Source organism: Erpetoichthys calabaricus, chromosome 2 (assembly GCF_900747795.2).
Source record: "Erpetoichthys calabaricus chromosome 2, fErpCal1.3, whole genome shotgun sequence".
Classification (NCBI taxonomy): Eukaryota; Metazoa; Chordata; class Cladistia; order Polypteriformes; family Polypteridae; genus Erpetoichthys; species Erpetoichthys calabaricus.
Window position 1 is genome coordinate 211,177,895 of NC_041395.2, and position 12,830 is coordinate 211,190,724.

At 38.0% G+C, this 12,830-nt stretch overlaps 1 protein-coding gene across 3 annotated transcripts in view; it reads right to left on the reverse strand.

Moving 5' to 3' along the window:
- Window positions 1-12,830, reverse strand: part of adamtsl4 (ADAMTS-like 4) — a 150,294-nt gene that overhangs the window by 14,460 nt on the left and 123,004 nt on the right. For all 3 annotated transcript variants that reach the window (XM_028795107.2, XM_028795105.2, XM_028795106.2), the window contains exons 8-13: window positions 9,670-9,874; window positions 7,507-7,682; window positions 7,242-7,350; window positions 6,154-6,408; window positions 2,353-2,482; window positions 357-561 (exon numbers count right to left, since the gene is read on the reverse strand). In XM_028795107.2, the coding sequence (XP_028650940.2) occupies window positions 357-561; window positions 2,353-2,482; window positions 6,154-6,408; window positions 7,242-7,350; window positions 7,507-7,682; window positions 9,670-9,874 (1,080 nt within the window). The remainder of the gene's footprint in view (window positions 1-356; window positions 562-2,352; window positions 2,483-6,153; window positions 6,409-7,241; window positions 7,351-7,506; window positions 7,683-9,669; window positions 9,875-12,830) is intronic.

Here is a 12,830-nt window from a genome sequence, read left to right on the forward strand (position 1 = left end):
CAAAGGCTAATATACTGTACATGACCAAGAGTTTCCATTGTGAGTAGTAACAATACAATATTTGATGGTCAGCACTATTCATCACAGTAGTCTTTGTTTACTCATCAATGTGGTCTTTGTTTCAGTGTTTGATTAATGCAACAGGTAGAGACCAGGATTTGGGATGTGGACAAGTGTCAAAATTCAACACCATTTTTGAGCATTTCAACCATCTTTTTGTGGCTTTGTTACTCAATATATTTGTTCTCATTTTAGCTGTTTTGGGACAAGCTATGTTTAGTTTAACATAAGAATATCTTTTTCTCTATTTTTCTCGCAAAGCACAAATCAGGAAATAAAACAGAGGCATTACTCACTGCACTCCAGTCGGTGCCAATCTCCCAGTGGCTACAGATGCGCAACTGACAGTGCTGAGTGTTGTTGGGCTTCTGAAGTGTGGCACAGCGCTGTGGGTGAACCATGCTGCTCCTATTGGCATAGACCTGTCGGCAGTGGACTTGACGATGCTGGATCCCGGGGCCACAGGTTTTACTACAGTCTGACCATTCACCAACTTCCCAGCTGTGTCCCACACAACAGTGAGGATAAAACACAAAGGATACATAAAATCCTATATCAGTCAAGCTACCCAACATGTAAGGAAGTGACTCTTAGTACTAAACTGATTAAGAAAGAAAATCAAAAGTGACAAAAATGGGAAAATCACTTGATAGACACATTAATGTTTGTTTTCACAAAGGACCAAATAAGGGTCCTTCAGGTCTTTCTGAAGTAATGAAATCATAAGAACAGCTATATCTTTAATGTAATATGGAGGCCAAAACTGCACAACAGCTGTGGCCTCGCAAATGAGTCACATACTTTAAGCCTAATCTCTCTTGCTCTCCAAAAGGACTGCTGCTGTAGATAGCTTGCTTCTATGCACTGTCTGCCATCCTCATAAGAGAATAAACTCCTGAAGTGCTCTCCTAGTTTAAACAGATTTACTGTATATGTCTGTGTGGAGTCTTTTATTACAGTCAATGGGAAGGACAAATGTTGATAAAATGACGATCTAGTTATTTTTTCTGGAAGTGATTTTGTGGGTCACACTTGAGAATGATAAACAGAAACATATGAAAATTGTGCAAAACATAGCAGAGAAAAAACAGTACATTTATATTATTTTCCAGGTGAAACCACTGTGGTACCTAAACCATAAACAAGTAGGAAAGATTACACTTGAGAATAAAAGACATTCAGCAAGTAACATAAGCTTTTGCTTATCCAACTAACTGCCATTTAACCCTTCACAAAAATGTACTCATCCTTAATCATTAAATAATTAATGGAACTGCCATTCTTCAGGGATTCCAGTTTCATCACACCTCCTATGATGCACATGTACTGTAAGTTTGACTGAGGACTCAAGAATGGCATGGCGTGAATAATTTTAAAAGTGTTTGTGGTAGTGTCCAATCTAAGGATGACTCCTGTTCCTGCTTTGCAGCCAATCCTTCTGCTCACTGTGACCCTGTGTTGACAAAAGCTTATTCAGGAAATGGATGTATGAGTACTTGTACTGTATGTATATTTATAAAAATGTTCACTATCCTTAGTTTTAACATCTGTCTCATTTGAACTTGCCTAAAACCATCTGCTATTCTGGGCGAATAACAAACGTCTCCTCCTAGACCTCCATTACTTCTCCCTTATTCTGGTGTATTTGGAGTAACTCCTTGAAGGGAACTTTCTGCAGTTCCAGAGATTACTTTCATATAATTATGCCTATTCACACTATTATTTGCGAAGTATCTTTATAATTGCCAGGCTTGGTATGTTTAAATTTTTGTCCTTTCGATGGTTTCTTCTATTGTTTTTTTCCTACTTTTTTTTGGGAGTTTTTTCTTGTCTTCTTACAGAGTAAAGGCTGGGAGTGAGTCATTCCTTGTGTGACTTTGGGCTAGACAAGAACTAAATTGATGTTGTTGTTGATTTTTGTGGCCCCTGGCAGGCCTTTACCATGTATAGTGCCAGTCTAACACCAGTCCTGCTTTAGCAGCTCCTTGCCAGTTCAGTGCCCCTTTACTCAGCCTGTACGATTCAGACAAGTGTCTGCTGACATCTTTGACTTGAAGTTTCTGGCAGCTTTGAGGAATCAAAACATAATAAGTTAAACATACAATGTGTCCTGAAAACCTGATACTTTTCAATTAAGACAGTGAAAATGTCAGATCCTTCAGCCCCATGAACAGAAAATTGGTCTCCTCACAAGTTTAATTATGTAGTGAGGAATCAGTCCAGAAAATAGAATGACTCATAAAGTGTGCAGGGTGTGGGTGTGCGTGCACGTTTCAAATCACATTTACTTACAAAGCTGGACAGGGCTGCACATTACAGAACTCTTCAGTAGGGGTAGGCTTTGCTGCTGGATCACATCTCCTCTCAGGCACCTTCTCCTGGGTCTTGCGATCAATACAGCGATACACAGGGTACTGGAAACCTGCAGAACAGTTTATTGTTATAATACTTCCTAATATCTGTAGCTAGGAAATGTTTATCACGGCAGTTCAATCAATGTCACACTGAATATGTCACAGGAGCCCCTGATGGTCACAAGGTGCACCAAAGGGGAGCAGATGTTGCTGTACTGAGTATGTCTGTAATAATACATTTCTCTGTCCACAGCTGCAGTGATCTCATGTTTTCAAGATGACTGCAGTTCGTTGTACAGCATGGCTTCTCAGTCCAAATCCTAGGGGATGCCTAGAGTTGCTGGCATTCTTTCTAAGCTATTAACCTATCTGTAAAAGACCTTTCCAGATTTCAATGTCTTTTACTTTTTCTGCACATAAGCCAAATTATATGACGATGAGTATGCTCAATCTAAACTTGCAAACTTTTTGTTTAAAAATAGTTTAAAAAAAAGCAGACTATGGCTTGGAACATGTTTTATGGGCCTCCAGGGCTGCTGTGGGCAGCTGGAAAAAGGCTTTCAGTTGCTCTGTATTATTAATACTTCACAGGCCTCTGTGACATGCATTTAAGTTAACAGGAAGATCAGAGGGCAACATCCTTTCCCTAATTAAGCCAAGGATTAGGGCATTTTGGATCACAGGTTGAAAGGGAAGGATTTAAATAGGTCCCTAGAGGCTGATCCAAGTCAGGGACTGAACTTGCTAGTACTTGTTAGCATTTGTTTTTTCTTTTATACAAATTATTAGTATTGCCTAATACATGTCAATCTGCTTTAAAGATGCCTTGCTATTTGCACCTGTATTCTTATTAGCTGCTTTCTAAGAACAATGTAGGCTACAATTAAACATGCATTATCTTTGTAAGCTAAAATTAAACATTCACTATCCTTGTAAGCATGTCTCAAAGTTGAGGGAAATGGTTCACAAAAATGTGCACATCTTGTGGGATTTCTTGAGAAAGTGGTTGAACATTTAGGAATCCACATACCCAGGACAAAAACAGGAAAAAGGAGAAATATAATTAAGCAAGGAGCACAAAAAAGTCCTATGGGTGGGAAACTGATTGGAATGAAAGCCAGCAACCACAAGGGTCCCTCTGGCCCAAGGTTAAGGATTATGACATCCTGGTTTTAAATGCATTCAGAGCCGAGGAACATAGATTACAGAGGAGCTCGGAATTAGAGGACTATGACAATATTATTGATACAAGTCATATTACAAAAACATCTGATAAAAAGGCCACTTTTGGGTCATGGACTTAACATCCATCCATCCATCCATCCATTATCCAACCCGCTATATCCTAACACAGGGTCACGGGGTCTGCTGGAGCCAATCCCAGCCAACACAGGGCGCAAGGCAGGAACAAATTCTGGGCAGGGTGCCAGCCCACCGCAGTGGACTTAACATTTAGTTCTCATTTTATTTATTTACTTTTTTTTCACCCAAGACTGACAAAAATCACAAGAGGTAGAACAAAGGTGAGACATTATAAAAGTGCCTCTGATGAATTTCCCCTAGCTTCCAAGCTTGGTTCCAGGCCTTTAAAGGCAACTAAACTCACTGAATATTTTACAATGATTTAATACATCAGTCTGCTGTCTCCAGGTCTCTGCCAAAAGTCTCCCAATTATATTATTACTGTTACGTTTTTTTGGCAAAGGAATTCAAACTCCAAGTAGGCAGGAGAGGAAACAGCCATTATTACCTCTGACTAACCATAAACATACTCATTTGGTTTTCTCTAAATCATACTTTTGCTTAAACGTCTCACTGTGTGGCCTTTGTAAATCTTGTAGGATTGTTTAAGTTAGAGATGCTCTGGTTACAATGATGGGATGTGTGTCTTGAAAACCAGTATTAGACAGACATTACCCACTATCAAGTATAACATTCCACCCGAACTTACATAATGCACTTTAAGAGTTGGCAATATGGCCAAAAATTCATATCATGGTATAATCTAAATGTTGACAGTTTTGCTAGATACTGCTATAATACATTATATATACTTTACTCAGCCTAAAATTTTTAACAAACATACTAAAGAAATACTTGTTATTGTTGTACTACTCAAATGGATATGACAGCTATTCACCTGAATAGCCTGAACCCATGAAAATGCAGCTTCTTTCTCACTTATGCCAAAGCCAAACAAATATAGGCATTGCATTTTTTACTAACCCCTTTTCCTGTTTTGCTGGCTTCAAAAGTAACGTTCACTGAAAACCAGCTAAATCGAATGCAAAGTCATGGTGGGAGACAGCCAGTATCAACTCACCAAACAGGGTGAAACAGGGCTGTGGAGTCGGTAGATAAATCCTTCGATTCCGACTCCTTAGTTTCTGGTACTTCTGACTCCAACTCCGACTCCTCTGTATTTAATATGCTAATGTGTTTTCCATGTTGATTGAAGGAAGGCAACATACACATCATTTAACCACATCACTACTGGCTAGGAGGCCGACTCCCTACCGTATTGGACAGTTTAAATAAAAGACAAGAACCCCTGAACACACATCAGGCCCTAGCACACACCTACATCATTACACTTGTTTACACTCAAATGAACTTGTTAAACACATTATATCTGAAATAAAATGAAAACACTTTTTGTAAATGTACCATAATCCAGATTACAGTATGTGAATGTCAGGTTGTATAATAGCTCAGCTGAACTTCACACTAGTAGTAACACAACTATGCACTGGGCTTTATTCTTACATCAGATAAGTACTTAATTATGACTATTGTTTGTAAAATGGGACATTTGAACTTGCTGTATTTTTTTTTCATTATAATTTAAATTTATTAGGAGTCGGAGTCGGTACATTTTTGCCGACTCCGACCCTGACTCCAGATACCCAAAATTGTCTCAGACTCCGACTCCACAGCCCTGGGATGAAATGCACATAATGCTGACCAATAATTTAAAACAGGATGAACTCTTTTTTTTTTTTACATAGTTCACATGCAAGTTCATACACAAAGAAGTTACCTTTAAGACACTAATACACCAGCATAATATTACATTTCCCTTTTTCTTTATTTGCATGTTCTGTGACAAAAGGTGTTTTACATTTAAATGTGGTAGTTTTCCACGGATTTTGAGCAAACCAGGAGAACTTATTTTTGATTTATATACCTCAGGAACAATTTTTTCCCATATACCAGATAATGGAGATATCTTAGCGTGACACTAAGTATTTTATCATTGGTCCCTCCGCTGACTCCCTGTTTATCACCTATCCCTATTGTTTAGGTTCCATGCACGACTACACTCTTAACTACAGTAGATGCCATCCTTTGTAGTCACCTCTAAAAACTTCTGCATTTCTGGAATGCAAAATGTGAATAAATACTCTTTTATCTATTTGACATCAAAGCAGCTTCCCTCTGCTGACTTGGCTATTCTTTTTCACAGAATGAATGCTTGATCAATTGGACATCAACTGAAGTAAAGGCAATGCATGGAGCATGTGGATGCTTTTTACTTCTATCAAGGTTCGAAACATTCCTTGTTTTAAAATAAATGTGAACAGGACAGAGGCAAGGCATCACTCAGTCAGGGGATTCAGATAGGCAAACAGCACAAAGACACATCCATTTTCAACCGTGGACTGTATTTCAAAACCAAGTATCTTCAGGCATTGTTTTGGGAAGATATTTAGTGCTGGTTTCTCATATGTATACATACCTTTCCCACAGGAGGCAGTACAGTCGGTGAGACCAGCTTTTATCCACTGGTAATCCGGGGGGCTGTCTAATGGCACGTCAGTCCGTGGCGGAATGCGTACATTTCTTTGAGGTCCTGTTCCACGAGACGGTGCTTCCCCTCTGTAACCTCCTCCTGATGGCACCAATATAGGATCCCGGGCAGGGGGCACAGCTAAAGGAGGCTCCTGTGGCCCCTGTTGAGATGCTTGGGACAGGGAACCTGTACGGGCTGGAGCTGCAGAGACAGAAGAGTCATGTGAGAGTCTGTGAGGCATTGGCCATATATACTGTTACTTATAAAAATGAGAGACATTGAAAAGTTAGAAGTATTGGGATTGCTTTATACGCCAGAGGAGAATTATAATTTACTTAAGCATTATCAAACAAAGAGACTGAGCACTTTATGCAATAATAAACACTTTAGCTGTTTCAGTGAAACTCCTTAACAAGAATTTTATATTTCTAACGTTTAAAAAGATTTTTGATGGTAAATAGTCTAAAACAGATGAAACTAAGTCATGACATGATGTATTTTGAATACAAAAGCAACAGACTTTTAAAGCTTATGTGTCACATGAAAAAGCATCTACAGTACATGCAGTGCTTCATTCATGCTAAATCTGTATGGTATCTTTAATGATTATTTCATTTACTTTTCCATTTAGAAGACTGTTAAACAAATAATAAAATGTCTGTATAGAATCCCATTAGAATTTTTTCCAGCCTTTTCCCAATGATGGAATAGACAGGTTGTGCTCCTTAGTTTTCTCAAGCTGCAATAAGCAACCCACACCAAACTGGTAGGGGGCTTGTGAAGTGTGGAATAAAAAGCAACCAGGAAGTTTACATATTCTGTAAATACTGTATCTAAGGTACGAATTACAAGACAAGCATGCCCAGAGATGTTGACAGACCAACTGGGAGCATGCAGTGAAATAAAGATATGGTCAGCTCCCCATTTAGAAAAGTATTAGCAACACAACTGCATGCACATAATCTGGCACTCGACTGCTAGTCAGACAGGAGCACACAAGAGAAAAGGCAGACGGCCAATAAAAAGTTTCTCACTAAATTGCTGCCGAGGGATGAACAGATGCTGGACCGGGGCCATTGCTTTCTTTTCCACTGGCAGGTAAAATTCATAATCTACCCCTGGATTCTTCTTATGAAATATTATCTGTTAAAAAATAAATTCAAGACCTTATTATACTTCATCAACCAAACTATTTGCACAGTAACACATCTGTCTTTTATTAATATATGACAGCCTAATAAATTGAAAACCTCTAAACTCAGCCTGACATTCCTTGAAATGTTCCTTACTGGTACTCACATAGACATACAACATGGCTGTGGTGGGCCCGGTTGCCATCAAGGTTTCTCCTGCATTGCTTCCCAATTCATTTGGTCTGCGGTATTCAAAAACAGTCCCTGCAGCTTCATAACGGCCAGGGGGATCCACCGCCCACCGGCCATTGATCACAGAGTGTCCGCTAGCAGTGCGAAGAGCTGCAAGACATAAGCAGTTCACTGAATATTTACCTCCACAGCTCATTTTGCAGTGAACACCAACGAAAACACTTGCCATTTATATGTTCTGAAGTAAGAATAAAGTTTGAGTTGCTAAATTTAGGATTTCAATCCTGCTTTTGCGCACTAAATCAAGCAGCCTGCAGCTAATACAAGTGTCATCTGTGACACATATGTGTACATCTTAAAAAAAGTAAAGTATCCCGTCTTCTAAAAAATGTTATACAAGGGAAGGATAGATGTACAGAAAGTCCAGGAATGATACTGTGATAGGCCTCTGGAACATAAAGTGTAATTATCCTACAGATACTGTATTTTAAGGATCATATTATTGGTTGTAATTATCATCGTTTTTGATGAGGACATTGCAAAGTAATTTAAATTACAGCAATATACATGTGAGACACAAATGGAAAACAACCCATAACTTCACAAAACCACTGTCAGTTAAAAATTCCTGCCCCATAAAGTACAGACCGCCTTGCCCACTGACTACTTAAAAAAAATGTTTACTCAAACACATTATCCACTAGAGGGCAGTATAACAAAGAAAAGACCAGCAGAAGTACATTCCTTCACTCCATTAATATTTTTAATCTTATCTTTTAGGTATCAGTAGTATAAAGCAAGTTATATTTAAGTGTTGAGGTATGTTTAACAGATGTGTTTCTATAAAGTAAGCTTTACTCGTTTATTTACAAAAGCCTTAGCAATTTCCAATTTTTCTCCAACATTTGGGACACACCATCCATCATTTTTTAAAACTGGTCACTGAATGTTGGCTTTATTTAGTTGCCTATGGCTTTCCTTTCTTTTCCTTCAAGATCTCAGTGGTAGCTTGAATGATTCCTTAATTTTAAGCATGTCCAGAAGAAGGACTGATGAAGTAGTTCACTTCTTTAAAGCAAATAAAAAGTGCTTCACATAAGCATTTAAATGGTTTCTGATATTAGCTGCACAGTGTTTTTAGGATTACATCTAGACTGTCATGTACTGCATACTGATAAAAATGCCATTTTATACATAAAGATAAATGCACATTTGGCCATTGCTTGTGCCAACACCTTTGAATCTATGGGAGCTATATTCTGCATAATAGTTGGTGTTGGACTACCAAAATTTCAAACATAAACAAAACTTTGTCTGAGACCCTAAGGGCACCAACAACTCATAATACAGCATCAACCCATGTGCTGCTGGATCTTAATAACCTAAACACAATAAATGTTTTTTTTTGTTCTATAGGATGATCATCAATAACTTTCATATCCATAATATATATGCTTCTGCAAGCTACAGGCCTTAATGCCAATTCAAGTAGCCTCTCCATAGTCTCGGCATTATCTTACGGGTGCACTGGAACACAAAGTCTCTTCCACAGCATCTTTGCTTCTGTTCACTATCATTTTCTTTATGTGCTTACTGGTTTTGGTTGTGTCTCCTTACATATCATAAATTATATGTGATATGAGTTCAGTGATCAACTCCCAACACTGAATATAAAAGTTCCCCAAAAATCTGCACTGAAAAAGTAACATAGTAGATTAATTTAAGTTTCTACACAATTTTTGAATTTCATTTACACAAACAACTAATTTTTTGGATAGCCGAGTATGTTTTTCTTTATTTTCACCAGATTATCTCTAATGACAAGCCATTTTAATTAAAACACCAGTACATTTCCAGGACATTTTACAAGTTCCATCAGTAAAGCTCAAACACAGTCAAGAAGCAACTGATTCCATGCTTTTCTCAGGACCTATGTTACTTAGCAGCTCCAGGTAAACTGGCAATGTAAAATAGAGAAAATTTTATTCAGATGTACATATCAAACACAAAACAATCTTTGATTTCTTACGCACTTTAGAAGATTCCATCACTAACCACGACATACCAATAGATTGTCTTTTCACTAAATTACTATAAGAGAACCCTGAGGATTCAGTGGCACTGTGTGTCAACTCACCAAGGTAGTTGGGGCTCTGCTCTCTTTCAGTGATGTTAATATGGGTTGCACCAGGAGGAATCTCCAGAAAGCGGTAGTAGCCGATGGGTATGCTAGAGTTCTGGAAGGTTCCACCAACACGTTGACAAGTAGTACTATCACCTCCACACACACCACAGCTGTCCACAACACGATTGGAGCCCAGGACTCCATCACAGCCAGGGCTCTGGAAGAGAATGCTGTATTTAGTACACAAATGATGAATCAAAGAGTACGCTAGAAATGCTCTATGATCTGTTTAATCCACATACTAATTAATAATGGAAGAAGTGTTGTTTTTTTAGTCTAGTAAACAGGTTGAGAAAAATATACAGTAGTTACTCAATGTTACATTTTTTGTATTCACTGCTATAATTTAACAGAGCATTTCTAAAAAAACATAACCATATAATCATCAATGTTCACTGACGTTACTTTGTTTCCTAATCCTATACTTAGACAATCAAACTACCTTAGATGGCTTCTCTTAATGCATATTAAGCAGTGGTTCTACTCATGTTTATTCCATATTGTTGAGCTTGAGCTTAAGATGATGAGAAAAAAAGCTTAAAATTGCTTCAAAGTTAACTCAAAAACATCAATCGTACAGTTGCTACCCTGAGCTCACAATCTAGGGTGATGAGCAGGAAGTAGATTGACCAGTTGAAGCACTATATAAATGTAAAGAATTATTATTATTAATAATTGAAAACATAGCTCCTGCATGCTGCTAATTCATTGGTCATAATCAACTTAACCCACACTCAAAAACAAAATCCCAAAATCTTGAACCTCTCCACTTGAGGCATATTCTCCATTCAGACGTGCTGAGAGCAAGCCATTGTATTCCAGAAGTGGGAATATGGTCAGATTTGGAGATGCTGATCACATTTAGCTGCCAACTGTCTTCATATCCAGCCCAAGAAAATTACAAACATGTACAATTACAGAAATAGTGAGAAAATACCCTCTTAGCTAAGGCCTACACCAACATTAAACAGATCCAAGCACACTTTACCTGGTACACACAGGAGCTGAATAGTGAGCTGCCCTTGCCCCTAAAGCCTATACTTTTGTAGGATTTTCTAGATAACATGATGAGATATATGATTATTAGCTGTAGTGGGGTATAAAAAATGAGTAATATCTAGCATATAGGTTGATAAGTATTTTGTACATTGTTATTTGTAAAGTAAGCTTTGCATTTGTGTAATGTTTAAAGAGGCAGGAAGTTTGGCAAACCAGTATTTTTCTACACCCAGAGTTTTATTGATAGGATATGAAGAGAAACATTAGTGCCAGTTTTATGACTGAATTGCATTCTTTGAAAGAGCGGAAAATAATGCTGGACTGAGAGAGTTGAGTGCCTGAGCTGTTTCATTCGTGAATGTTATATATCCCCACACTGTATTATGTTACAGCCAGGGTTTGTTTATTGTTTGCTTAATGTTTATTGTAATTATGTATTTTTTGTTAATACTGTTGTATTTATTTATTATTTAGCATCAAAGTACTATGCTATGTTCTTTTGTTTTCCTTGAGTTTTGTGGGTGAAGCCTCAAGAGACAGGTCCACCCTGATGTCACAGCTGAAGGTCTGGCTTCAGCCTTTATCTTGCGAAGCTGAGAGCAGGTCATTCAGTGGCTCATTGTTGTCTCTCGTGTGCTGTGTTCACTGCAAGTATTGACTTTTGTGGCTTCTTGAAATATTGCTTTTGTTTTATGGAACTGAAATTTTTTGTCATTTTTTTCTTTGCTTATATAAATTCTTATTTTGTAAGTACTCTTTGTCGACTTGTTTCTCAAGCAAACCATTTTATTATGGTTTTCCTTTTCCTAGAGAAGCAGTCTGATACATTTTGAGACATTTAAAGCAATTTGAACTTTAAAAGCCTGCTCCCTATTTCTGGTTCCTGGAAATGCCTGACGCCTGCCTGTATAGTTGGCCTGTTTTATAGGTGTTTCTTGAAGCCTTTCACCATTTTGCCATTTTTTGTGCAATTCCAATATAACACACTGTAAAGTAGCTGAACTGGTAAAGAGGTTCTGCATAAGCTGTTTCATTTATGAATGGCCTCAGGAACTGTCCAGGGTGTGTGCCATGAGCTGCACAGACAAAATAAGAAAAAGCTTGCAAAGACATGCTTACTTTCTTGCCATTCCTCCATGAAGAAGACATCTCTTATTTCTGCAACCATACTGAGACATACTGGCTGTTTTAATCTTTGCAGGTGACGGGCTAGCTAAGAAGAATCAAGTGTAATGACAAGTTATGTGCCCTCTAAAATGACACATCTAGCAATATCAAGTTGTATGGTTTGGTTTGAAGACAACACTCATTGTACTCTGCTTCCTTATAATTTGGGTATATTATCATTTAAATATGTAACTTCTGCCTGTTTTTTGCTTTATGTAATTGCCTGCAGTTATAGATGTACATGTAAAGGGGAAAAGGGGAGAAAGTGCTGAACTATAGTACCTGACAGTGTGTAAGCGTATGGGATTTCAGACATCTTATTAAGGTTTACATAATAAAGAATATCGAATGGAATACCACAAAACATAACCTTTTCCAAGTTTACAAAATGTATGTCATCAGGGTTGGCAATCTACCACTATCCCTAAAATAATTTTGTAAAGACAAACAGCTGGTTCACTGCTCAATGTTCACAATGTTATTGTGAGATGTTAAGATTTAACTATTGAATATTATTGCCCTTCCATTACCCTATCATTGCCTTTCACAAGGAAGCTGAAGGTATGTTTTCTTAGCAAGTGGAACATATCTTTTTATCCTTTATTAAAAAGGGGGTCTAACCCTCCTGTATAAGAGTCTTGAGGCACTTAGTACCCTTTCCAAAATAAAAGAAGAAGGATAATAATCATAACAACCCCTAAACCTCAGAACTTTTTGATTTCCTGGCCACAAGTGATCTACCAATTCAACCTTGCCAATATAAAGATGTTTAAAATCTAACCAATATTTTTATCACTTTCCCGCCCTTGCTTAGAGCCATCCGAGGCACTCAATGGTTTCCCAGAACCTCCATGAGGTTACATCCATCCATCCATCCATCCATTGTCTCCTGCTTATCCGAGGTCGGGTTGCGGGGGCAGCAGCTTGAGCAGAGATGCCCAGACTTC